Consider the following 25,619-nt stretch of genomic DNA (forward strand, 5'->3'; position numbering starts at 1 on the left):
TGTCTCCTACCAGAACAGTACCATCTGAATAACTCGGCGTACGGGCCGTTTGGACAAGGGCTTCCGCACCCGCACAGCAACCACAGCACAGTGGGACTGAACAAATACACCTCCCTCAAAGCTGTGGGTAAGTTGGACATACACACAAAGACACACACACAATATGATGCTGACTCCAACTGACACAGTAACCTTTACAGTACAGTAGGGTTGGCTGTACAGGAGCTGTCAACTGTCGAGGGTCGATCTTAAAGAGGAGCCCACGCTGTTCCTGTCTGACTCTGCGGTGTGATTGGTTAGATAATGTTAATTTTCTCTAAATGTTCCTGAGGAGATTGATGGCTGAACTGGGGGTGTGCACTGCCATCAGAGTAGCCTGGTTTCTAAGCGAGTTGTTGTTTTAATTATCAACCAGATGGCAATTTTGTCCGAGCTAACGTCACTGTGCAGCAATATTTTCTAACCAGACAGCACAGGTCATTGCCAAGGACAGAGCTCTATAATACATGTATTTCATGTAACACAGAGGGCAGGTTCTGGGAGCCTCTGGGAGCAGGAAGAAACTTTTGAAAGCCACATGACTGGTAAACGTACCATCCTCCTATGTCCTCATTTTGAGTTTAATTACCCCAAACTAAGAGAAAAAAAAAACATTTTTTTACCAGCTTTGGTTTTGTTTGTATAGTTTTCATCATCATTAGATATGTAAACAAATAGACAAATCTATTCTGTCAGATTATTATGTTTATTAATATTTTTCCTCAATGTAATCACTTCACTTCACCCTGTCTAACTCTGTACTTTTGGTCACTGTTTGTGTATTTTTTGCTGCACTTTAATGATTCCTCCAGGTGTAGTTTTTTTAAGTAATTTGTGATGTAAAAGCGAAGTTGGAGTTTCTACCAGGTGACTGTACAGACCATCGTGTCATGACGTTGTTGTCCTTGAATAGTAGCAGGTGTAACAGTGTACAGAGCTCCATCCAACCCCAGGCGTCCCATTAGAACAAAACAATCCTCTACCAGCGAGCCAAAGGCAAATCACTGCTTGTCAAGGTAGATTTTTGTAACCTTTATTATCCATGGAAGGTTGATGGAGCATGAGCGCCCTTTTTCAGCAACAACTCTCTTTACACACTGTACATACTTTACACTTGGGATCTGCCCAAAGGCCTCAACAGATCAACACGAGTTAGCGTCTTAAAACAGTAATTGACTATTTACTTACTGTTGCTACACCTGTCGGCTTTCCAATTCTGCATGGTGCATATGCAGTTCACAATAATAGGTACTTGATTTCAGACAGAGCTCGACAAATGCTACTTTTTTAGCCAGAAACCATTGATTTGATCAGCTTTAGCTCACAAGCTAATTGATATTAGCCCTATGAGTTGGTTGTTGGTGTTTCCACATGCTGCAACATGACAACCCAGTTAATCGGTCTTAAATATGCACTTGTTGGCTAAATACATACTTATAAACACCAAGGCTGAGTCTACACGTCCCAGACAAAATGTCAGAAACCAGTTAATCAATATAGCAGACAGAAAAAGAATGACAGTAGATAGATAGATAGATAGATAGCACTAAATTTATAGTATAATAATGTAAATGAAGTGATAAGATAACTCTGTTTGTTTACTATAGAAAAGCATACTTGGACAAGCAGGACAAAGGTTAGGATTATACTACACTGCTCATATTTTCATTGATAAGTATCAGTTTTATAGGAGAAACACCCTGCTGAATGAATTTCTCTCACTTTGGCACTTATGTTTTTCAATTTTGGAAACTTTAATGAAACGTAAGATGCCTACATCCTTATCAATCCTTCCCATTATACTGTACAACCTTACCAAATGCAAACAGGACATTCAGACATAATATTCCAAATTCATATAAATACTCCTTTCTCAAAAAAACTAGATTTCGATAAAAGAAGAAAACAAACAGCTGTTGTTGGTGGACTCAGTCTTTTGGTCTAAAATGATGAAAGCACACACAAAAACAAGGTTACTGTTCATGTAGCCACAAAGCTAGAGGCAATGACCTCAGTGTTAAGTTTATTTAAATAATCCTCTGTGACATTCATGCCTACCCAACACACACACACACACGTGCACACTCCAGACTCAGGGCGAGGGTATTTATAAACCTTCACTGCTATGTCTCCACATCCTGACACACATACCTTTACCTCCATCATCTCCATTCCACTCCTCAGTTTCCTCCCCCTGCCTTCTGCCCTCTTGTATCCCAGGAAAAGAGGAACGCCGCTACGTTTCACCTCAAGGGCATACGCCAATTGGAAATACTTCACCGATCACCAGCTTTCCCCTTTGATGTTCTTCAAACCCTCCCTCTCATCCTGACCTTCCTTCTCCTGACTCTCCGTTATCTTTCCTCTCGTTTAATTTCTAAACAAGGAAGTCCACGTTATTTGTAACGGGAGAGAAATATTATTTGTTTTCTGCGCTTCTGGTGGTTGAGATGGGCCCTTTCCACAAGGCACTGTTATTATACTTATATTTTTCACCTCTCTGTTTCCTTTGTTAGCTAAGATGGTGCTAACAAGGCTACCGCTAACTGCTAATCTTAGCATTATTTCTTATCATTGAGCATTTAAAGCAAGATTGTGTAACTTTTCCAAGTAGCAGCAAAAGTGTAACCATAGTATGAGTGGTAAAACTTCATTAAGTCACTGGAAGTAACTAATTAATATCTGTTACACAACAATATCTACAGTAACAGTGGCTAACATTAGCCACTAGTAAGCTAATGGTCATACCAGATCAAGTTAGGTTGAGATGGCAAAACCCCTGCCCTGAGTTCAGATGATTTCAACTTTGTAAGAAGAGGAATGTGTAATTTCTCTCTTTTGAAAGTTTCACGGCCTCCCTTTAAAAGTTTTTTTAAATACTTTGAGGAGCAAATGAAGCTGACATTGCTGACAGGTTGGCGCCGGGAGGTCCTAACATAAATGCATCATGGATTAAGTGTGATTCAGGCGTCACTGTTGCTACAACGACAGACTCTGTGTTTGCACATTGACAGTTCATTTTAGGCTGCTTCTGCATGTGACTCAGAACTGCATCAGACTGTGACAAATTGAAAATGACTCTGAAGTATAAACAAGTTTAAAGAGGCCAAATGTAGCATGTGTTTGCTTTACTGACCTAATTGTTGAAGGGTGCAAACAGAGCACACAGTAGATTAAAGGACAGCTCCAGTTTATTGCAAATTTAGGCCTTATTTTCACAGTCTTGGAGGTAGTTATGATAACACTGTAATCACTGAAGTATTGCTAACATTGTTACAGTGAACAAGAAAAAATAAACCACTTAATTTGGAGGTATAACTAAAAGTGAGGTCCTCATGGTGCCGGGAACATGTGTCTGTACACTGTGACTTCTTTTTAGCAGTGTTACCATATTAAAACATGTCCGACTCTAAGAAAACAACCAAGTTATGAAAATCAAAATGATCCTATAACTTCCCTGACGAATGCTTTGCACTGGATGTTACTTAACTGGCTCCACTCCTTTCTTCATTACAGCGGACAGTGCGTCTCGTAGCTACTACAAGAGCTTCCCTCTCATGGACTTCTCTCAATACCAGCCTGTGGCACCTCCTGCCTTCCAGCCTGTACCAGTGCAGCCCAAAGAGAAGTCCTACATCCACCAGCCCCTGCCAGCGCACCACGACCTCCACGCCCCGCTGTCCATCTCCATCCCCTCCAGCCATCTGGAGCACGCACGCCTCCCCAAGACCACCACGCACCCACTCCTCTCCAGCTCGGCCTTCAAAGCCTGGGAGCCGAGCGGCCGCCACGTTCACAGGCAGACCTCCGCCCCGGGGCACACGACGTCCTCTTCCTCCTCCGTGCACGGCTCCACCCGAAGACACGCCTACTCGACCCGGAGGCAGCAGAGCATAGAGAACATGCCGGATCTTTTCAACCAGCCCTACGTGGGGATGTATGGAGGAGCTGGAGGGGGGGCAGGGCAGGGGCAGCACGTCCAGGGGCAGCACCCATCTCAACCAACCTACTACCACCACACCAGGCAGAAGAGCTACTCCACCCACAGCACGACCGAGGTGACCGTCTGAGTGCCAGCACCTCAGAGAGATGTCTGCTGCAATGTCACACATACTAACAAAAGGCTTTGGTGTTAGCTAAATGCCAGAGTTTGGGACAGTTGGCCCAACACATGAGGAATATTAAACAGGGAGACACATTCAGATTTAAGAGATGAACAGGGGAAACAGTGAGGTTAAGGCAGTACCACCACTTACAGATTAAAGGACTCAGGTAGTAAAGGTTATTATTGGACTCGCAGGGGTCTTGTACATCATATAAAGTATAGAGACTCTACCAAGGTTGTTTAAAACCACTCTCAGGCTCCTAAAGGTCACACAGCCTTCACAGATTCTCAACCACCACAGTGTTTGGAGCTAGTGTGGTTTCAGCGCAGTTGTACAGGCCTTACAGGAATATGAACAGAAGAACAGAGCAACAAAAATCTTACTTGCACCACCTCTAGGAGCAGGAGCAAGCTTGATTTTATCCGCGACGAGTTTTTATGTGTTGGTGTCGAGTCAGATTTGGCAGAAATAAACAGAGAGAGTTCTCGTTAGCCGAGAAACTCTGGTTGCGTTTAGGTACAGTCGGTCATCGGAACACGCAGCTGCAAAATAACAAACCGGCTCACAGTCAGGTTTGGACGGTAAAAAACATTCCAGGCTACACTTTCTGAAACGGTCAATTCAAAGAGATATTTACTGTATAAACATGCAGCTATTGTCATTCACTACATTTGATGTAAATGTGGTTTTTAACCTTTAAGTTCTATGTGTGGTTCACCTACAGGCTGAAGAGTTAGACCTCAGGAACTATTCACTTTGCATCAATAACTCATATGTTCTTCCACACCCACCCACAGCCCCCTGTCTTTTAAAGGGATAGTTCAACATTTTGCTTCGACTTAAAGAAGAAGATTGATACCACTCTCACATCCAGTCAGCAGCCAATTAGCTCAGAATTAAGAATAGATTTAACAATCAAGATATAATGTGATAATTAATGAGCTTTAGAGGTGCTGTGAGGAGGATTGAGCTACTTTTAGACAGAGCCAGGCTGGCTGTTCTCGATACGAGTCTTATGCTACAGCTAAGTTAGCCAGCAGTTAGCTGTAGCGTACAGACATGACAGTGTATCAAATCTTCAGATCAAACTCTTTATAAGAAAATAAATAAGTCATTCTTTTACAAAATGTCAAAGCTAAACTGATTAAATTACAACAGGGGCATTAGTGAGCTAATTACTGCAGAAAATGAGAAGAGAAACATGGTGTAAAAAGGTAATGTCACCATGGAAATCCCAGGAATAATAATAATAATAATAATGCATTTCATTTTTCAGCATCAGGATTTTTTTTCTCTAAAATTGTTTGCAGTGGTGGTTGAGACATTTGGAAATGCTTCACAGTTTCAGTGGGTGAGCTTTTTTTTTTCTGCCAAACACTATTAAATCGGATTTGGAAGTTCAAAATCTCAGCATCAGGACAAGAATTTTATAAAAATTGTTGATTGCAACAAAATCTGGCCACACTGGACCTTCTACATCCTCAAAAGCTGATAACATTTACATCTCTGTGAAGCAGCAGCAACTTTTACTTAACTGAATCACAGAAAAACGATTCAGAAAAATCATCAAGGCATTGAAATTTAGATTTAATTTAGAAGATTTAAGTTAGACGAGCTCCATTTAATCTATATCACGTACCATTTAGTAACAATATAATGATAAATCATCTAAAGTTCAGGTCATTTCCAGGCCTCATAGATGCCTTTTTGAGCAGTTCTTTGACAAGTTTCCTCCTGTTCTTCTTGTAAAAACACCTCTACTCTGTTGCATCTCTCAGTCTACCTCCATGAACAGCCGTTTGCTCCTCGTTCCTTTCTATCCCCCCCCTCGGCCTCTCTCACCCTCATTCCACGACGAAGCGCTTTGCATTCTGTGCCATCAGGCCAAGCACACGGGGACAAGCATCCCCGGGGTCACATTAACTCGACGGTGAGGACAATGCCACCATCATGTCAGCTCCCATCAGCCTCCATCCCAACCAGAGAGATGAAGAGGAGGGAGGAGAGGGACAGCGTTAAGAGCCAGAGGCTGGGACTCTTTAGAAAAGAAGAGAAAGGGAGGAGAGAGAAGAGAAAAATAGAAAAAACAAATGTACAGGGCTGCATGTTTTCCTTCCTCGGGGGAAGGAAAGGGAAGGAGTCACTGTGGATCTGGGTCTCTCTCTGCTGAACTGTCTGGGTCATAACTCAGAGAGTGTGGACGCCTGCGTGTAACTTCCAACCCCCTGGCAGCATTTGCAGGGGAATTTGCCGAGGCATTTCCACGCCCGGAGCGTTAGACATTTCTTGTTTTGTCTCTGAAGGCTGGACAGCAGAGGACACTGTGCAGAGCTGTGGCTGCCGCTATGAACACGCAACAGTTAATGCAACGCTTCCACTGTACTTGTTGGTGACGGTTCAAATCTGCAACACCCTCAGGAACTGCACAATGAAGCAAACTGTTAGCGATGATTGCACACGCGTCCAGAAATACTTCCATAAGGTTGTGTAATAATATTTGTGCTGAAAGAGCTGAGAGGATTTTATGATGCGATACTTTTTATTGTCAAAGTGTGAGGTGGTTTCGCAGCAACTGAGATGAAAGGTGACAAAACATACAAAATATATATACACCTACAAGAGCTCAAGTCTGAGCTGCAGCGTTAACCTCCCTCACATGCTTTAATATCACGTTGCCCATTCATAAAGTACAAAATCTGGAGGCATCCATGATCCTCCAAGCAACTAGTGAGAACTCTGTATCACTGAAATCTTCCCAGATGCAGGACATGTTATCAAGGAAGTCTGGCAAAGTCATCTACATCTTTTTGGCCTGAATTTATAGATTTGTTGGCCACTTAAGTGCAGCAGAAACAAGATGTGAACAACACGCTTTTGCAGCAGATACAAAGCAACATTATCAGTCACTTGGAGTAATGTTGGAGTAACTTGACCTGAATGTTTCTCCTTTCAGCTGAGGTTTAATCTCTTTTAACTTCTTAAGCTTTCGCTGCTAAATACCCGCACTATGGCCACTAACTTTAACTGTCGGGTAGTTGACAGTTGAGCTTTTTCCCTGACAGGAGCTGCCGATGAGAACTGTGAGCCTGAACCAAAACAGTGAAGTTGCAATGAGCTGAAAGATGCTAAAACATGCAGCAGAGCAGGGTCAGGTGAAAATAATGATATACTGTTTTAAAAGAAGCTTTGATTCCTCTTGAGGAAACCACTGAAGTTGCTTCAGGCTTTGGGGGAGTCTCCATAACAGATTAAGTCGTCTAAGTAAGATTATTGTGATTTAAAATTTGGTATCTAAGAAGTAAAGCTTGATTAAGGATAGAAGTTATTTTCATGACACCAGCTGCAACACAGGAAGACTTAAAACTATTTTTAACTTCATACCTAATAAACCACAGCTGCAGTCTGGAGATGAATTCAAATTTAGTTTCTTTTTTTAAAGTGAGAGTCTAGTTCTCATCAAGTATTCAGAACTGTTTTATGCCGTCAGGTGGCAGCAAATAACTGCACAATTCCTGGAAAATATGACTTTTGTCAATAAGAGAAGAAGAGTAACAGAAAATAGAATAAAGTCTGCTTTCTCTCCCACTGCCAGAATCTGTAACTTTTCAAAAAGAAAAGACTCTGACACTAGCAGACTAGTGAGTTTTGTTCATAAGCCCCAGTTCCCAACCAGATAGTTAAGGTTTGATGAGATACTCGTACTTTAACTATCCACACAGTGTATTACAACCAGTTCTGGTGGGTAGCGTGTTAATAAATGACACTAAGAACACTGTGACTGATGTCGTTTTCATCTCTCGGTCAGTGAACACATCACTTCTCCTCTTGATGCTTGATGTTGTGAGTTTCAAATGTTTAAGATTTGCTGGTTTAGAGGCACAAAATCAGTTTTTATAAGCAATAGATTTAGTTCTTTGCCATGAACAAGTGCTTCCAATGTTTTTCTCAATATGAAATCATGCATTTCCTGCACCTGAAACAACTGTATCCCTCTGTTCTTTGTAGCTGAAACAAGCCTCTTTTTTCATCTATTTAAGATAAATGTTTAACATCTTGTGTACATTTTGATTCAGTCTTTTTGAACATTTTTTTTAGGTTTTCTGTAGTGAAAACATCGTCTGAAAATCATGTGTATCTGCTTTGTTTAAGAATATTGTGTAAATATGCTTATTTAATGGAATTTCCTATATATTTTCTTTAAATAAGGGCTGTATGAAATAAGTCATTTTAAGAGTATTTATTATAATTGCAGTTGATGTCAGATTTTAACAGAAGCTATTATTTCATGTTGGTGATTTCAGTAACATGAAACATATATATTAGCTGAGTTGTGCAATTTTCTGATGTGCAATAGCAGAGGTTACAGTAGGCCTGCTGTATTAAATGTCACATTTCTGCAATGAGTTTTCACATTTGTGGCAAAACACAGTGACACAAATTAACTGTAGTGTAGGACAAAGCAACCATAGAGAGGACAGGTTGTCTAAACCATTGATAAATAAACAACAGTGACTGACAAATGGGACGTTGTGCAAAAGCCAGTGGTGGCGAGTATGAATAAGCTTTGCTGCAGTTTGTTTAAACTGGTTTGTGCACATACAGAGAGGAGAGTGTGATATTTAGTGCTGTGTGAGGATACTGCGCTCTCACTATTTAACCGCATTAAAATCATTTCTTTGCACCAAGTGAAAGGAGGGAACTCATCCCACTTTGACACTATGAACCTCGTCAAGCAAGAGAACACAAGTATAATAAATGTACAAATACTAATATGATAGTCAAGTAAATCGAAAGTGTTTTGATGTGATATACAGTATGTAGCAAAACTGTGTATATACTGTATGTACCTGTACTTCTTCTTACAACAAAACAACTGATTTATACCCAAAATGTTCTCGACAAATGTTCTTTACAGAGGATTGTTTAGTAACTGATGCCACTTTTAAAAGATGAAATATTAAAGACTGTAAAATAAATATGAGGCTTTGGTTTGACTCGTGTTTTCACTCCAACAAGCAGCAGGTAGTGAACTGGATCAGCTAAATACTCAACGAAACTCCCTGCAGCCGAAAACTAGCAACAACTTGAAAGCAGTCAGTTCTTAGTTAATTTCACCAAGATATCAACTAGGTAACGGAGCTCTGTTAATAGTAAATAGGCTGTGTGCTATTGATTGGATCAGAGCCCAAAAGCATTAGCTATAATTAAGTTATCTACCGAGAGGAGATTAATTAAGCACAAGTCTTAATCTCATGAATAGTTGAAGGTAAATGTCTTAACAACATGTGACAATAGTTTCTCCCAGCTGGGATCTGAAGCAGTGACAATCACAAACATGTCCTAGTAACCACTGATTCACCCGTCAACAAAGACACATTCAAGATTTATGTGATGCCTTGATGCACTGTGACACAAACCAGCCACCACTGCCATAATGAGCCTGTGGTGTCACCCTGTGGATGTTTGTGATACTGCATTAACTCAAAGCAACTGGAATATGTCTCCTGAAATCTGTATTTACTCATCTTAAAGGCAGCAGACAACATGAAACATCAGTGCACACATTTGTATATACTGTGCTGTTAAACAGGAAACAGTGGGAGTCTATTTTAATGCCACAACTTGAGTCAAGTTTCAAATGTCACACATTTAACAAAGTGCTGGGTCACAGTAAATTTAGTCCTTTAATACTTTTACTTCTTAAATACAGAAAGACCAATGTTTCTGTGAATAAATTTCTCTCTATGACAGGTTCACTTAAGTGCATTAAAAAAAGAAACGAAATCTAATTAAACCTTTTAATTTAAAAATCATTAAGATCACGGAGGCCTGGTGCATGTATTTGCAATATTAAATGTAATACTTCTTAATGACCTGCAGACATCCTTTAAGTATGATCAAGTAGATGTAACAGCAACAATAAGAATCCATTATTTCAAGGAAATTAATCAGCACTGTTTTGTCCTGAAATAAGAATAAAGTCACAACAAATCTGGATGGCATCAACACTATGGCCACATCATGACGGAGTGAAGTGGTTGTTGGATTTAACACCTGCTGTATATATAATTATATATAATGTGCCCGGCTTAAAAAACTATACAAATTCTTCAAAATATTCAATATAATCACACAAAACTCTTCAACATGTAATGTTATAGACTGAACAAACTGTCAAGTAAAGCAACTGAAAGATGAACAGATGATTGGTCCCGTATTCCAAAAAAAAAAAACCTGTGGTCCTGAATTAAGCAAACACCTCAGATTTGATCAAAGTGCATTTCCTAGAGTGCCAAATGGGAGCAGAACGACTTTACTGAGAGACTGTTTCCTTCCTTTTAACTTTAACTTAGTCTGGCCTTGCCCTTGGAGTGCAGTCCTGTCATAATAATGTCCACTGGAGAAAGAAAAACAATCAAAACAGTACAACAAGTATTAACCATACCAATACCTGTACAGAGCAGAGCCAGATGGAGTTTAAAAAGGAAGAATTCTGTTATAATTAAAGGATTACAAAACCTTGGAGACGTTAAAAGACCCATTAACACCGATTAAAAACACAGAGTGGAGCCTAACTTTGCCCAAACATCAGGAGAATTGTGATAAACTGCAATTAAGAGGCTCAAAACTGAGAGGCCCAGATGTGCACATTAAAAAAATGTAGCCAGCATGAACAACTACAAGGAGGTGACGTGATGGGAAAATGTGGCATCAGAGGCATTAAACTCCACTCTCCTTCCCTGTAAGAGTCAGCTGTCATTGATGTACAGCTGAAAGATAAGGCTTGTGTTTGGTAAAAGCGGATAAGGCTAAGGCATGATAGGATTAGTTGGGCTTTGCTGGTATAGTGCTGGTTATATACAGGTTCTGTATATACCAAGGAAATACCATGATAATATATAATATATAATAATTTTCATGTAGCAGCTAAAGGTGAATCTGTTACTGGCGTCTTCTCATCTCTGATTTGCAAACCACAAAGAGTTAGATACTTGATGAAAACAGAGGGCAGACACAGTGAGTCGCTCTGATTCTCTCTGCTCAGATGAGTTCTACCTGCTGAGAGCTGCATGACCGTGGTTTTATCGGTTGTGTCCGTCTCTACCGGATCTCTGTGTGCCTGTCAATCCCCCTCAGTGTATCAGGCAGCAGTGCGACCGATGTAAAGTTACTACAAAGAAGGCAAGCGAACGTAGTGCTACTGTTTGTTTTGTGAGAACTGTTCTGTGGTTCATTATGTGTTTGTTTTGTTAGAATAAATATATTTTGGATTCATATATTTTCATTCTCATCTTTGGATTAGTACATCATGTGTTTTATATCTATATAGTGAATACTGGACTGAGAATGACTTTCAAAAATTATATCACAAATCAAATCGCAATATCTGTCAGAAAACAGATAATTTCCCTAACAACACTAGTGCAAGAAAGCATCATTTAAAAATTTAAATCTGTTGGATATATGATGATTTGGTTAAACCAGGGGAAGTACTTTTAATTTACAAAACCACGCACAAACTTGTAGCTGCATCTCATTTATCGCACCCGTAATAAAAACCTGCTCTTTCTAATCCCCAGATCCTGGTGGCTCACAGAAGTTGAGAACGTGCAGAAATAGAATTTGAAACTGAACAGAGAAGAGCATCCAAATGATAGCTGGTTAGATAGATATGTGACCGGCAGCACAGATCAACCCTGTCAGTCACAGGCACAATTGTTATTGAGGTCTGACTGGTGGCTGGTGGTGAACGTCCCACTCTCACCAAAACCCTTAAATGAAAATATGCTATTTAACATACACAGCTCTATCTATCGCTGTCCAGTTATGTTGTTGCCTCCAGGGTTTATGACGATGGAATCCAGTAAGGGACGGAGAGCCTGGCCAAATGGCCTAAAGAGGAAACACAGCAGACAGTATAGTTACACTAGAAAGTCTTAACAAATGAACAGTATTTGAGCTGAGGAAGAGGAAGTGGGGAAAAAATAGATCAAGCAAAGCAAGACCACAACTGAGACACAGGGAGGGAGAGCGGTTACTCATCTATTCACAAAGAAAGAACCAACCAGCAAAACATGGTTGCATTAGCTGTGTTTCTGACAGCAGAGTACAACAACTGACAGCATCAGGAGGGACCACTTATGACGTCCTGAACAGAGTCCAGTGACAGGCTCAAACTTTACAAACAAGTTGTCAGCTTTGGTTGTGCGTCATATCATAGTGATATGATTATCCATGCACTAGCTATACACTAGGAATTCAAGATTTCTAGTTATGTGACGAGCAGCAGCAAGAGCAGACACGCAGTTTAACTCCAAACACAAACATAAGGCAGAGAGAAGAGAGCAAAGAGCTTTGGGGATGTAAAAACAGCTTTACGGCGAGTTGACTCACGTGGACAGTACTTCAGATGGAAGGTCTGTAATGTACGATGGGATCTTTTTGCCCGTTAGGAACTGAGCCACCTCGTTGCTGAACGTGTTGCAGTTATGCTCAAACAAGTTGTACTTGTCACGGCTGTGCACCAAGAGCAGACAGAGACAGAAATTTAGAGAAAAGACAGAGAGGCCCAAGAGGGTGTAGAGGGGCGGGTGAGGACAAAGACAAGATAGAGACACTTTGACGGAGAGATAACCAGACGAACTGAGGTCTGACTTAATATGCATTGTGTTTCTTTTGTTTTTTGCTGTCTTATTTCCATCACCTGCAATTCTTTTGTAAATTGAAGCCTTAAATTTAAATGTTATTTCTTAATATAAAATAATTATAGGGATAAGTAATAATTTAAGTCAGATATTTCCAAGTGAAAATATAGTATAGTACTGTAGGGTGTACTGCATGTTTGAAGAGTTAGGGAAGCAGCAAAGTAATTTTCTTCACTCACTAAATCCTAATTGAATGACTTCAGTTATGATGATAAGGTCTGATTGTATTTAAAGAGTTTCCAAAGAATGAAATTATTGCCAGTATCACAACTAGGATGTGACACACATTTAAAAAATGCTTCATTTTACCTTCTTCCCACCCTACCCACCACCTGTCTTCCAGAGTGGCCACACTGGGATTTAAATTTGTGTTAGACGGGTTCAGGTGAGCCTGAGCTCTTACCTGTATGTGGACTCTGTCAGTGAAGTCAAATACTCAGTGAAGAGCTCTGCAGGAACCTCAGTGTAGCCCAGGTCCACGATGGAGAGAGGCTCGCCCAAGGGAGTGCCACCCTAGGACGCACAAAGCTTCATGATACATTACTTTTATCATGTACAGCACTAAATGTCAGAAAGGGTGATGTTTAATGTTGAGGAAAAAGATGGAGCTGGTTCTTACGGGGGAACACCAGTTGATGCCTTCTCCAACGAAGAAGTACTCTTTCCCATGGACCACAATAGCAGTGTGCCTGTAACACCCAAATATACCTTTTTCTTATAAAACCAAGATTATCAAAGTAGCTAACCACAGTTCACAGGACTTTCAATGAGAAAAATATGCATATAAAAAGCTGCACTCACCATATTCCATCAAGCTGTTTCCCTGAGAAGATAAAAAACAGAAGTCTTATTTATGTATCAAGTATAATATTAGCAGAAAATAAAGTCACAGCCCAGGCCCGAGTATCATCCTCGCTCCCTCCTAGTTTCTGTCGCGGTACCGGACGTACTAACCACGGGTCTCATGAAAGCAACAAACAGGTAGCTCGTCAAATACTCACCCAGCATGACAGGACTCAGCTGGCGGGCCATGCCTCTTGACAGGTCGTAGATGTACAGTTTCACCGGGAAAGAGCCAGTCTGGTCCATGGTAACACGAAGTGATTTCTTCCAAATGAAAACGGCAGTTAACTGTTTAAAGTTAGCTGACTCACATCCAGAAACAGCTAGCCGGCTAGCTAGCTTACCGGTAGCTAGCACACAAAACTTTATTAAAAAGTGTATCGTTAAACTAATACGGATATAAATATAAGCTAAACGCTATTTAAACTTAATTAATTAAAATTAGTAAAGCAGTATATAATTAATAAAGCAGTAAATTAAATCTCCTAGCTTTTGTTCGAAGTTGCCGGGTACGGACAGGAGATGCTGTGTCACTGCCGGACTATAAACAACAACATCGCTGTCAAACTCCGCCGTCGCGTGGAGCACACTTTTACCCCGGTGACGAGCGTCTTTGCTCACACACATCCCGCCTTCTTCACTAGGATTGGCCAATAACTTTGATTGACAGCCAAAGCGTCCAGTTGACGACGAGCCGTCCCTTACGACTTGTCTGCGTGCTCGTTCACCCACCTGAACGCGCCAGTCATTGAAACTAGTCCAGGCTTGTGTGGGTAACAACAGGGGACCACGGTGAGTTTACTGTGAGCTCCTGCAATGGCTGATTCTCTGTTTAGGTTTTTTCTTCATGTTTTTTAAGCTATATAGTTAGTGTGCACCTCTGGAAAGATACAGCTGTTAACTAAACGACCCGGAAATCCAATGAACTGAATAGTGGCTAATTACAAGCTAAGCTAGCTAACGTTACGTTGCCTGGATAAAGTTGAAACTCCACTTCATCAAACTTTACAGATGCCTTTTTTTCTCTCATTTTTATCCTTTATGCACAGTCTTGTCAGTTTTAAATTTATGTTTATTGGATTTTTATCTTTGATTATAGTTTTCCAGCGTTCACAGGGTGCATGTGTAAAAGAAAGTGAGTTTCCTGTATAAATAAAAGTAGAGTGAATCTAGTCCTGTTAAACTGCTGAATCCTTTGACAGAGCCAAAAGCAGCCCTAATGGCAGAGTGGAACGCATACTACCATAATGAGGATGAGGAGGAAGAGCAGGAGGAAGGAGAGCAATCTGGAGGTAAGATGAACATCTTATTACTTCATCTGAAGTGCAGATAATGCAGGATCAGCTACCATCGATCACTCTGGCTTGGGCATTAGTTGTCTCAAAGACTTAGACTGTCTGGACCCTCAAAGTTGCACCAAAACAGATCAGTCTCTCTTGTCTTTCTCAGGAGATTACAAAGTCACAGGGAGAGACAGTTTGGTGTTTTTGGTTGATGCCTCCAAGGAAATGTTCATCAAAGGCGAAGACGGACAGCCCTCCAACTTTGACATGACAATGGAGGTAAGAGGGCCAGTTATCTTTGTCTTTTTTGCTTTGTATCAGTATTTCATAATCACATCATTAGTTGTTTTTGCTCTCAGGTATGCCCTCCTTCCTTAGTAATCTCATGGTAATGTCTGTGTTGTGCTCATGTAGGTGGTGCGCAGCGTGTACACCAGTAAGATCATTAGCAGTCACAGGGACCTGGTGGCTCTGGTTTTCTACGGCACAGAACAGAGCAAAAACCCCAGGAACTCATTCAAGCATGTGTACGTGTACCACGACCTCGACGAACCTGGTAAGACAAACTATACTAAAAATATGTAAATGTGGGCCCAGGTGTTATGACTTAAATGTATTTGAATAAAACATGTTAAACTCTGTAACTTCTTATTTTTATTCCATGTTAATTCACAAAAACAAAAGAGAGATTTTTTCATTTATTATCAGTGTAGCATCAGCTAACCAGGTTTTTGTCTTTCCTTCTAAATTATTTTTTTACTCGCTAAGCACATATCCTCATCTGTCCCTTTACATGGGTCTTGTCTGTTTCCTTGTTTTCCACAGGTGCGAAGCGAGTGCGGGATGTGGATGGTCTGCAGGGTGATAAAGGCGCCCAGCTAGCAGCAGACACCATGGGCAGTGGAGAGACTTCGTTGGGTGACGCCCTGTGGTGCTGCGCCAACCTTTACAGTGACATCAAGCTTCGCCTCTCACACAAGAGACTCATGATCTTCACCTGCAGGGACGATCCACACGGAGACGACAGTACAAAGGACCGTCAGGCTCGCACCAAGGCCAGTGACCTCAAAGAGACAGGTGGGTCTGAATGCAAACCTGTAGCACTGGATTAAAACCGTCTGACCTCACTTGACCTCGTCCTCGCTCTCTTAGGTGTTGTCATAGATTTGATGCACATGATGAAACCAGGCGGCTTCGATGTCTCACTCTTTTTTTGCGACATTGTAAGTCCGCCAGAGGATGAGAGCGAGTTGGGGTTGCAGCTGGAGCCCTGTGATAAACTGGACGACTTGAAGAAGAGGGTGCGAGCCAAGGAGCAGAAGAAGAGAACCATGTCCAGGTACAAAGAAGTGACAAATTTACATTTCCTGACATTTCTGGTTAATATTGAAGTCTTTTTAATCACTTAACTTCCTCTCTGCTGTTCTTTAGGTTAAACCTCTGTCTGGGTAAGGGTATAAACGTAGCTGTGGGAATGTATGCAACAGCTGTGATGACCCGAAAACCTTCAGCAATCAGACTTTACAGGGAAACCAACGAGCCAGTCCGCAGCAAAACCCGCACCTTCCACACCCAGACTGGCAGCCTGCTTCTGCCCAGTGAGATAAAGAAAGCCCAGGTAAAACCAGACTAAATATAATGCTAATGTAGTCAATGATCTGCAGAAATTTCACTGATTGTTCTGCTTTGTTCCTGTGTGTCTGCTGTAGGTGTACGGTAAAAAGCAGATAGTGATGGAGAGGGACGAGGTGGACACCATCAAGAGGTTTGATGATCCTGGATTGTTGCTCATGGGATTCAAACCTATGGAGAAGCTCAAACTGCATCACCACATCCGACCCGCTGTCTTCCTCTATCCTGAAGAGGACGAGGTTAAAGGTAACGTGCGTCTATCTGTATCTGATTAACTTCAAATTCAGCAGGAAGAAAACAACAGAACAACAGAACTGATTATGAATATTTCCAAATGGTTTCCCGTGATGCACCTGGAACATACTTGCACATTTTTTTATTGGAGTAGATAAAATGGTCATTTTACAATATATGTATGGTACTGGACACAGTGTACCCGTGTCTGACAGGGCTGGCCCAGTGTGGAACTGAACCTCGAACTTCCCTGTTCACCGAGCTGTAATATATTCTGTTTTTTTCCCTCCTCAGGCAGCACATGTCTGTTCTCCGCCTTGCTGATGAAGTGTAGGGAGAAGAACGTGTTCGCCCTGTGCCGTTGCATCTCCCGCCGAAACTACCCGCCTCGATTTGTTGCCCTGGTGCCTCAGAAAGAGGAGGTCGATCACGGGAAAGTGCAGATTACACCACCAGGTAATACACTGCAGCAGTTTGATTAAGCCTGAGAATCCCAAACTTAAAGAGACTAGCTTGCTTTAGCTGCGTTGACCAGCACTGTATTTGTATTTTTTATAGGTAACATACCGTAGCACCATGACAGCTTGTCATCTTTTGCCTGTGTCAGGTTTCAACGCCATCTTCCTGCCGTATGCTGACGACATACGGACTGTGGATGCTCCTCAGTGCCCGGTTGCTTCACAAATGCAGGTGAACAAGATGAAGGAGATCGTCTCCAAACTCCGCTTCAAATACAGGTAGCTGCGAGCATTCCAGTGCTTCACACAGATTTAAGTTTGTAGATGCGTAAAAAGGGATTTTTGTGAAAATAAACTGGGGTGCCACTTCCTCTCTCTCTCTTTTAATGTAACACAGGAGTGATGCATTTGAGAACCCAGTCGTTCAGCAGCATTACAGGAACCTGGAGGCCTTGGCTCTGGACATGATGGCCCCAGAAGACACAGAGGACCTCATCAGTAAGATCCAGACTAAAACAGAGATCCTGCTTCCTCGTGCAGCTGGTACAACCATGGCTTGCTTTCTTTGTCTTACACTTTCTCCACCGATGTCTTTCTCTCTCTGCCTCAGTGCCAAAGGTGGAGCAGATTGACCAGCGTCTGGGTCCTCTAGTCCAGGAGTTTAAAGATCTGGTCTACCCCAACGGTTACAACCCTGAATCCAAACCAGCTGCCAAACGCAAAACCGGTCAGAGCTCAAGTTGTCACTGAAGTAGTGACATAAGTTTGCATTAAACTGCTTCAAAATCTGATTATTCTTTTGACGGGATGTTTTCTTTTACAGCAGATACCGGAGGCGGAGCTGAGAAGAAGCCCAAAATGGAGGTGTCAGAGGATGAGCTGAAGGCCCACATGCAGAACGGCACCCTGGGAAAGCTGACAGTGCCCATACTGAAGGAGGCCTGTAAACAGTTTGGGATTCGGACCACTGGGACTAAGAAGCAGGAACTATTAGATGCTCTAACTGCCCGTCTGGGCTCATGAAGTGTTAGATATCTGACTGTAGTAACTGGTTTAGAATTTAGACCTGCTAGATCTAGACCTGTTGCTTTACCCCTTTTTTAAAAGCAACATGGTTCAGTGCCTGATGTCTGTGGTTCATATTCCAGTCCCACGTTTCATAAATAATGTTTGAATGTTAAAAAAATATGATGTGGTTTACACTGTATTATAAACATGGTCATGAAAGTATCATAAACTTGTAGATAATCTTGAATTTTCATTAATAAAACACAAACCCTTTATATCCATGGAGCTTGTTTCATTTTAATAACTGCACGAGTTGGTATTCTATACATCCTAAGCAGCATTTCCAGTTCTTCTTGTAGCAAGGAAAAAAGGTGCGTCTTTCCAAAGTAAGAGCTCAACATACCTGGACCTCAGTGCATTGTTTTTACACACAGCACAATAAAACAAGCAGTGTTCCTGTTGAGGGCGGGCCTGCGCAGGCAAGCGCTACCTGCACAACAGCAGGAAGAAGAGATCACAGACAACTTAGACCACACGTGAGCCGCGTCAGGTTTTGACAGACTGAAAGTAGATGGCATTCCTGGGGGAGGTTTATACGACTACACACCAGGTAATGGAGCTTTAAGAACATTTTGCCACTGATAGAGGTTAAAATAGACTTTAAAATACATTGTACTGCACAAATAGAGCTATCTATATGTTTTCTTTTTTTACCCAGTCTTGAGTCTTTGCTATAGACTACATTGAACTGAGTATGGATCCTTTCATAGATCTGTATCGACTGAAGTGAAAATGATATCTGGCAGCTTGCTGTTTGCTGCAATAACAGATTAGTCCTTTTTGAATTCGATTGTACAATCACTTCAAGGTTGCAAAACATGTCTAACCGGGTGTTACTTTGAACTTCTAGGGCTTTTACATTGAAAGTTCTGAGCGGAAGTGCTGTCGCGTGTTCTCGCTGCCTTGACACTGGCTGAAAATCCGACAGCTGCACAGAAATGGAGTGTCAATGTGAGAAGAACAACTCTGATGATGCCGTTTCAGGTAAGATGGAGTTTTAAAGTTTCATTAAACATACTTTTAAAGACAGTAAAGTGTTTCACAGAGAACACACACCGGGAAATTTGTGTTTTAACTCTCATTCTGTGACAATTCATTCTAAACGTGTTGTTTATTATTCAGTTAATGGTCAGTATTTATTTCATAATGTAATGTAACGTCTATATGATGAAGAAATGTTATTTAAGTACGTTTTATGCTTAAATTGTGCCGTGTATAACATCAATTACGCAGCAAAAGCTTCTTGACTTCCGGGTTCGTTTTCAAAATAAGTACAAGTAAATAACAAATTCAGAAAATTAACAAAAAAAATCATAACATTTGTGATGCTATTTAATGATGCTTATTATTAAATAATAAATTTGAAAATAATAAATTCTGTGTAGCAGCTGTGGCCTGTCATTTAAAACTGCTTCCTGCTATCAAAGTAATCCTGGAATGACAGAGATTGTGATGTTGAGCTTTAACAAACATTAAACTGAAAGTATTTACTGTGAATATAAACTTGGATATGCCTACATGCACACATGCACACACACAAAGCCTCGCATTCAACAAAAGGTTTTTCCTGGGATTAAGAGTTTTTGATTCTGCATTTCACATTTGGGTGAAAGGTAAACCCCATGATAAGTTGTGAGCAACACTGCAACGCTAATGTCATGCTCTCCTCTCTCTCTCTCTCTCTCTCCTCTCTCTCTCTCTCTCTCTGTTCAGGCTGGTGGCTGAACGGCAACAGCGTCCAGATGGGAGCTTTTACTGTGGTGGGGTATCTTCTCTACAGATTCTCACAGAGTCAGTCACACAGCGGCAGAAAACCTCACAAAAACACACACATAGAGAAAAATAATCTGACATATCAGCCATGCTGTTCCTCTGATTGACTGACCTGTCCTCTACAGAGATAGTGAGGCAGGAAACTAGAAAGTACAGAGGATGGAAAACAGATGAAACTTTGTTTATCTGTCGGAAATGTTTCTGGTGAGGAGAGACGTCCTCGCTAAGTTAAGGTCCTACAACCAGGGGTGCATCCAAGAATATGTGGGTCCTATTGACCCCCTCTGTTTGCTGGAAACAGTCCCCAACAAATGCACTGTTTCCTCCTGTTTGGATAATATTTGCTAAAACTAGACAGACACTGACAACAGTAAAAATACAGACTAACACCAGCCTCATCCTTTAGATAAACATCAGCCCTATGTTTCAAATCTGTTTTTGTTTTTCTCAGCTGTAGGAAAAACCCTTCACCCATACTCAGTAGCAACACTCCAGCAGAGTGAAATTAAAGTGTGAATAATTTATAAACACACACTGAGAACCACAAAAGGTACTGAAATCAGAAATCATGTCCTCTTGTCCCAAAGGCAGCCTTCGATTTTTAACGTTAGGGAAGTAGTTTTACACAGAGAAATATTCCTATCTATACTGTAAATGATCAAAATGTTAAATTTATGTTATTTTTAAATGAAAGGTTGTTTTTAGTGGTTACATTATAATTAGCAGGTGGTTTATTGAATGATTACAATCCATCCTGTCAGGGCATTTTTCCATCAGCCAATGCAGGATCAGGTTTGTCTTTATATTTACACAAATCAGCTGATTCAATTCTGGATCAAACACAAATTAAAAACGATATCTGGCACCACCACATTGTGTATCATCAGCCCTGCTTTGATACTGATGGTTCTCTGCTTTACCTGCAGCGCTCCCAGCTCTGATCCGATGGCCGATTCGTCTCTTCTGCTCTCTAACTGGTGAGTTTGGTTAGGATCACTGGAATCAGATGTTACAGGAACAAATGTTCAGGCAGAGGTGCAAACAGCTGGCAAAAGCAAGTCTAAACACAGGAATCAAACAAACTGGACCTGGAACAAAGGCTGGACCACTGGTACAAAGACACAAGACAAGAGAAGGGAGAAAGAGGGGGGGTAATGAGACACAGGTGTGGGGCAGGTAATCAAACAGGAGAGGAGAACAGGTGGACAGGAAGTAAGTGAATATTTCACAATAAAACAGGACATGACACAAAAGGATGGGGCACAAACAAAAGGCGTGACCTGGAGCAGAGTTTGGAGGCCAGGTCCAGATGTTCCTGAGCAGGTTTTGTGGTGTGGTGGGATCACTGTCCTGCTGGGGGAGGCCTCTGTTTCCATGGGGGGAGTGAACTTGGTCTACAATAATGTTTAGGTATTCTCTGTGTATGATCGCCATGTTTGTTTTTGTGTGTGATAGGTCTGTCAGCTCTTTGGAGCTGGGTGAGCCGCCTCGTGGGAACGCTCCGCGGTACGTACTACATCCTTCACATCTGCCTCCGAGGAGAATAAAAACAACCACAAATACAGCAAATGTCACCCATGAAGCTGCGTGCTGACTTTTCTATTTTACGTCTTGTGTCTCAGGAATCCAGAGCCTGTTCAAGTGGCTGTCTCGAGTGTGGAAGTTTGTCGTAGGTGAGTGCTGTCTGCATGCTGTTTACTCTTCACTCTGTGCTGCAAACTGACGGTAAACAGGTCAGGAGAGGTTTACAGTTTGAGTGGGTGAGTTTGGTATCTACTGGAGCTGATTTAAGGACAGATGTTCATAATAATTACAGACCTATAATTAAAAGTTAAACCTTGTGACTTCTAATCTGCTCCTCCATCAGCGTTTTCCTCCAAGTTCAAGTGGCTGGTCGCTGTCGTCAAAGCCATCACAGGTCGGTTCACCTTCATTTTTCCTCTGCTGCATCTTCTGCTGTTTCTCACTCGCAGGAGAAATGAGTCTTGAACTGTTCTGGGCTCCGCGCTGCTTCTGTTTTCTGTCAAATGGAAGATATTTTAACCAGAGAATCCACCTATCCTGACATCAAAGACGCAGGGCTGCAGTTGTCACGCATGGTGTTTCTTGATACAGTAATTTTGGACAAAAGAGGCCTCGACTGCGGCCAGAAAATCTGGCCAACACAAGCTGAACTGATCTCAATTTTGTCTGGATCTGATCCAAACTGAAACCACTAAGCCATTAAAAAACCTGAAGTATTTGCTATTAAACAGTATTTTAAAATAACCTGGCCCTGGATTAACAACCATCTGTTAAATAAGTTCTAGACTCCAGCTCCTGTTAGCTAAGCTTGAGTTTCTGAAGGTATCAGCAACAAATTTTAGGCCACTTCTCAGCATTGGCACAGTTGAGAAAATAGGTGTTTAATACTGATAGTTTTAGCCAGAAATTGAAGCTCAGTCATGTTGAGTCAGGCCTAGTTGGATCTAGTTTACAGTCACTGCTTTGTTATTTATCTAAAAAACCTACCACCTCTGCAGGGTCGTCTGGAGACGGAGCAGAGTCGGGGACAACTCCAGCCAACATACTGAACCTGTTGACTGACCTCTCCGGCGGCAGCTGTCCCACCAAGCCAGGCCTCAGGCTGATCCTCCTCGGGCCCACTGGTGGAGGACGGACCTCCCTGGCAGACACTGTGCTGGGCAGCAGTGAGACAAAGTCGCCCACGGGTCCTCTGATGGAAAGCACCAAGCGAAGGTCAGTAGTGGACGGCAGAGAGGATCACGGTGATCGACACCCCAGATCTTCTGGGGCCGTCGCTGGGGAACAGCAAGAGAGCAAAGGAAGCTTTAAGGAGCCTTCAGCTCGCCAGTCCTGGACCGCACGCCTTCCTGCTAGGTGATCCAGGCTCCAGGGTCCAGCATGGGGATCGACCAGGACGCCACACAGGCGATCCAAGCCACCCTGGAGCTGTTTGGACACGAGGTGACGGAGCACGTCATCATAGTCCTCACCCACGCGGACCGCCTGGGCCCGAGGCGTACTGTGGATCAGCTGCTGGATGTGGACACCGGGGACCTGAGAAGGGCTGTGTCTCTATGTGGCAAGAGACCTGAGCTGGTGGACAACAGGCCGGACTGCCCTGCACAGGTGCAGAGCGCGACACGAAGGCAGCTGCTGGGGCGCGTGATGGAGATGAAGGAGCTGAGGGGGCATTTTGTCCACGAGCTGCAGAGGAGCGAGGACCGAGTCAGGGAGGAGCTGCTCGCTCACATGGCCTCTGTACTGGCTAGAAAACTGGGACACATGTAAATTAGAGAAGAAGAAGGAGAGTTCGTGTTGCTGGTGTGTGTTTCTGTGTGAGAGAGTTGCTGGGGTAGTGAAAAAACAAGGAGGCAGGATTCAGTCATGTGTTAAACATGCAATTTTGACTTTAAGTGTGAGGGTGATTCTCTGCCCGGGGTATTTTTGTCACTCTGCTGGTTTACCACTGTCCAAATGAATTTACTACCGCTGGTGGCCTTTTGGTTTTCAACATGCCACAGATGCTTTTGGTTAGATATCATGGTCACACAGACTTAATTTTCCTATCTTGACATGCTGTAATTCTTCAATATCTGTATGTGCTTTTGTATAGGCCCGTGGCTCGTGTTTTCCTTCTCTGCTCCAGCGCTTAGCCCTCCTCTTCTTCTTCTATATTTATAAGAGGTATCAAACTTTAAAGATGATCAGGAAAAATAAACTGAAGTCACACTGGGACTAGAGTTCAGTAAAACTGGCACCATTTTGTTGGTGGTCAGAGCTTTTAATGACTTGAAACACAGATTACACCAGGAAAGCAGAGTGACTCTGTGGTTATAGTGAGAGCACTTTACATCCAGTACAGGCCTTCGTCAGACCGGTCAGGTTCCTCATGGGCATAATGATGCATAAACCTCTAACCACAGAATAAAAAAATCACACCCACTCGTCCGCTCTTCTGTCACCAATCCTGACCTGTAACCTGAAGAAATTCACCCTCCACAAGTCTGAGCCTGACCACAAGACAGATGGAAGAAACCATTATCATCACACGCTACGAGATAGCATCTGTTGTTTTACTGGTTATGGATGAACTAACTGAAAATGTGCATGACATATTAGCTCCAAGAATTTCTCATGCCACTGTTTGTTTTAATTTCTTTAGAAGAATAAATCTGAGTAACTGAGGGAAAACAGGATGTAACTGATAAATACTTGGACCCAGAGCTTGACTTTCTCCATCTGCACTTGAACACAACATCAGGAATATTTTAAGTGTGTTTAGTTTGAAGGCCACTTTTACAAAAGATCAATTTTCCGTGGCAGCAGTAGTGGAGGGTTACAGTCCTCATTGATTTGACATTTTGAGCAACTATGAAAACAAACCACGGGCAGAGATGATTCATTGTGTCTCATAGTTTCAATAACAGAGACTAAAGACGGCCCATCAATAATGACTTTATTGTGTTAGGTGTGCACTGGTAGCAGCTTTAGTGTCCTACATCACATCCAGCATGTGAACCCATTGTTTCCTGTGAATCCCTTGTGCATGGTGTGCAATTTGGATTCTGCACAAGACATGCAGATTCCACTAGCCACAATGAAAACTACTATGGTTCTGTGCAAGTAGCTGTATGTTTGGACAGTTACTAACAGTGTGTCTTAATGTTTGTGGTTCATTTAAGCGGAGGTTTGTCCTCTAAATACCTACATACCTGTTTTTATTTACTAATTTTTTGGTCACTTGGAGGTTAATGGAAACAAATTGAAGATAAAACATCAACATATCGCCACCTTATTAAACTGATATGGCGAACATGTCAACAAACAGTTGCTAATTTACACTACAAGACGAGATGAAGTAACATTACCATTCATTTGAAGTCGTGTTTTTGGCCTCCTCTAAATTCTTGAGGGAAATATCTGGTTCTCGAGCTCAAGTTTAGCTAGTTGCTAGCTTTTTCTATCTTTTGGTGGTAGCCCTACTGACAGCGGGGCATTTGAATCTCTTTTTTTTTTGCGGAAAACTGCTGCCTGCAAACATGGATGAGAGCCGAGAGAGTCAATCAAAAAATTAAAGTGCATAAAAACGAAAACAAGGAGCTGAAAGACACTGAAAAGCTGATGAGAACTGAAGAATTGGGTTAAAATTATCTATGACTTTATATACAAGTTGTCATATGATCTATTTTTAATATAAAAAACATTGATTATAGCTACTTTAACTGAGGTCACGGCCTAAAAATCATGAAACTTTTTTTTAAAATCAGTGCTGCAAACAGGATCTAAAGCAGTGCTGTGTTATTTATTTATTTATTTGTTTGTTTATTTAAATGTAGCCCATTACAGGTAAGAACAAAGTGGAAAATGTGGGCTTTCGCAGTCTCGAGGGAGGAACCGCTCCACTGTCTACTGACGCAGGCGGTGACAGCAATATGGAGCCAGGGGCTCGCTACTGCGCATGTCCGCGTCTGC

General features: G+C 41.9%; 4 protein-coding genes across 8 annotated transcripts in view; 3 read left to right on the forward strand and 1 right to left on the reverse strand.

Moving 5' to 3' along the window:
- Positions 1-9,508, forward strand: part of shisa8b (shisa family member 8b) — a 32,751-nt gene extending 23,243 nt beyond the window's left edge. Inside the window, exons 4-5 of the mRNA XM_018685431.2 lie at positions 14-127; positions 3,556-9,508. Coding sequence (XP_018540947.2) covers positions 14-127; positions 3,556-4,109 — 668 coding nt within the window. The 3' untranslated portion in view covers positions 4,110-9,508. The remainder of the gene's footprint in view (positions 1-13; positions 128-3,555) is intronic.
- desi1b (desumoylating isopeptidase 1b) overlaps positions 1-14,278 on the reverse strand; it is a 55,081-nt gene extending 40,803 nt beyond the window's left edge. Inside the window, exons 1-6 of one of the 3 annotated variants that reach the window (XM_018685430.2) lie at positions 13,852-14,277; positions 13,652-13,673; positions 13,470-13,539; positions 13,254-13,363; positions 12,540-12,662; positions 11,947-12,038 (exon numbers count right to left, since the gene is read on the reverse strand). In XM_018685430.2, the coding sequence (XP_018540946.1) occupies positions 11,957-12,038; positions 12,540-12,662; positions 13,254-13,363; positions 13,470-13,539; positions 13,652-13,673; positions 13,852-13,939 (495 nt within the window). In that variant the 5' untranslated portion in view covers positions 13,940-14,277 and the 3' untranslated portion in view covers positions 11,947-11,956. Of the gene's footprint in view, positions 1-11,666; positions 12,039-12,539; positions 12,663-13,253; positions 13,364-13,469; positions 13,540-13,651; positions 13,674-13,851 lie in introns of those variants that run through there. The other 2 variants (XM_018685429.2, XM_051066502.1) reach the window with 2 other exon arrangements.
- Positions 14,279-14,377: 99 nt separating this feature from the next.
- xrcc6 (X-ray repair complementing defective repair in Chinese hamster cells 6) lies at positions 14,378-18,583 on the forward strand. 3 transcript variants are annotated; one of them, XM_018685426.2, is made up of 13 exons: positions 14,378-14,485; positions 14,896-14,985; positions 15,143-15,255; positions 15,391-15,532; positions 15,802-16,053; positions 16,129-16,315; positions 16,408-16,594; positions 16,686-16,854; positions 17,137-17,298; positions 17,450-17,579; positions 17,698-17,798; positions 17,911-18,027; positions 18,124-18,583. In XM_018685426.2, exons 2-13 carry the CDS (start codon positions 14,913-14,915, stop codon positions 18,321-18,323), a joined length of 1,833 nt encoding a protein of 610 aa, XP_018540942.1. In that variant the 5' UTR covers positions 14,378-14,485; positions 14,896-14,912; the 3' UTR covers positions 18,324-18,583. The 3 variants fall into 3 exon arrangements, with proteins under 3 accessions (XP_018540942.1, XP_018540944.1, XP_018540943.1); XM_018685428.2 differs by having other exon boundaries at positions 18,127-18,583; XM_018685427.2 differs by having other exon boundaries at positions 14,449-14,496.
- Positions 18,584-18,758: 175 nt separating this feature from the next.
- On the forward strand, positions 18,759-24,358 carry LOC108889105 (uncharacterized). Its single transcript, XM_018685433.2, has 8 exons — positions 18,759-18,918; positions 19,219-19,352; positions 20,082-20,159; positions 21,068-21,118; positions 21,597-21,647; positions 21,764-21,814; positions 22,009-22,059; positions 22,664-24,358. Exons 2-8 carry the CDS (start codon positions 19,307-19,309, stop codon positions 23,023-23,025), a joined length of 690 nt encoding a protein of 229 aa, XP_018540949.1. The 5' UTR covers positions 18,759-18,918; positions 19,219-19,306; the 3' UTR covers positions 23,026-24,358.
- Positions 24,359-25,619: the final 1,261 nt, after the last annotated feature.

This window comes from Lates calcarifer, linkage group LG23 (genome assembly GCF_001640805.2).
Source record: "Lates calcarifer isolate ASB-BC8 linkage group LG23, TLL_Latcal_v3, whole genome shotgun sequence".
Classification (NCBI taxonomy): Eukaryota; Metazoa; Chordata; class Actinopteri; family Centropomidae; genus Lates; species Lates calcarifer.

What these genes read in the sequence shown, in the direction of transcription:
- xrcc6 (XM_018685426.2), top strand. Translation starts at nt 14,913, where the DNA reads ATGGCAGAGTGGAACGCATACTACCATAATGAGGATGAGGAGGAAGAG. An exon ending in CAGTGACCTCAAAGAGACAG is followed by an intron (nt 16,054 to 16,128) that starts GTGGGTCTGAAT and finishes TCGCTCTCTTAG; the next exon opens with GTGTTGTCATAGATTTGATG. An exon ending in AGACACAGAGGACCTCATCA is followed by an intron (nt 17,799 to 17,910) that starts GTAAGATCCAGA and finishes TCTCTGCCTCAG; the next exon opens with TGCCAAAGGTGGAGCAGATT.
- LOC108889105 (XM_018685433.2), top strand. Translation starts at nt 19,307, where the DNA reads ATGGAGTGTCAATGTGAGAAGAACAACTCTGATGATGCCGTTTCAG. An exon ending in CTCTGATGATGCCGTTTCAG is followed by an intron (nt 19,353 to 20,081) that starts GTAAGATGGAGT and finishes CTCTCTGTTCAG; the next exon opens with GCTGGTGGCTGAACGGCAAC. An exon ending in TCTCTACAGATTCTCACAGA is followed by an intron (nt 20,160 to 21,067) that starts GTCAGTCACACA and finishes CTTTACCTGCAG; the next exon opens with CGCTCCCAGCTCTGATCCGA.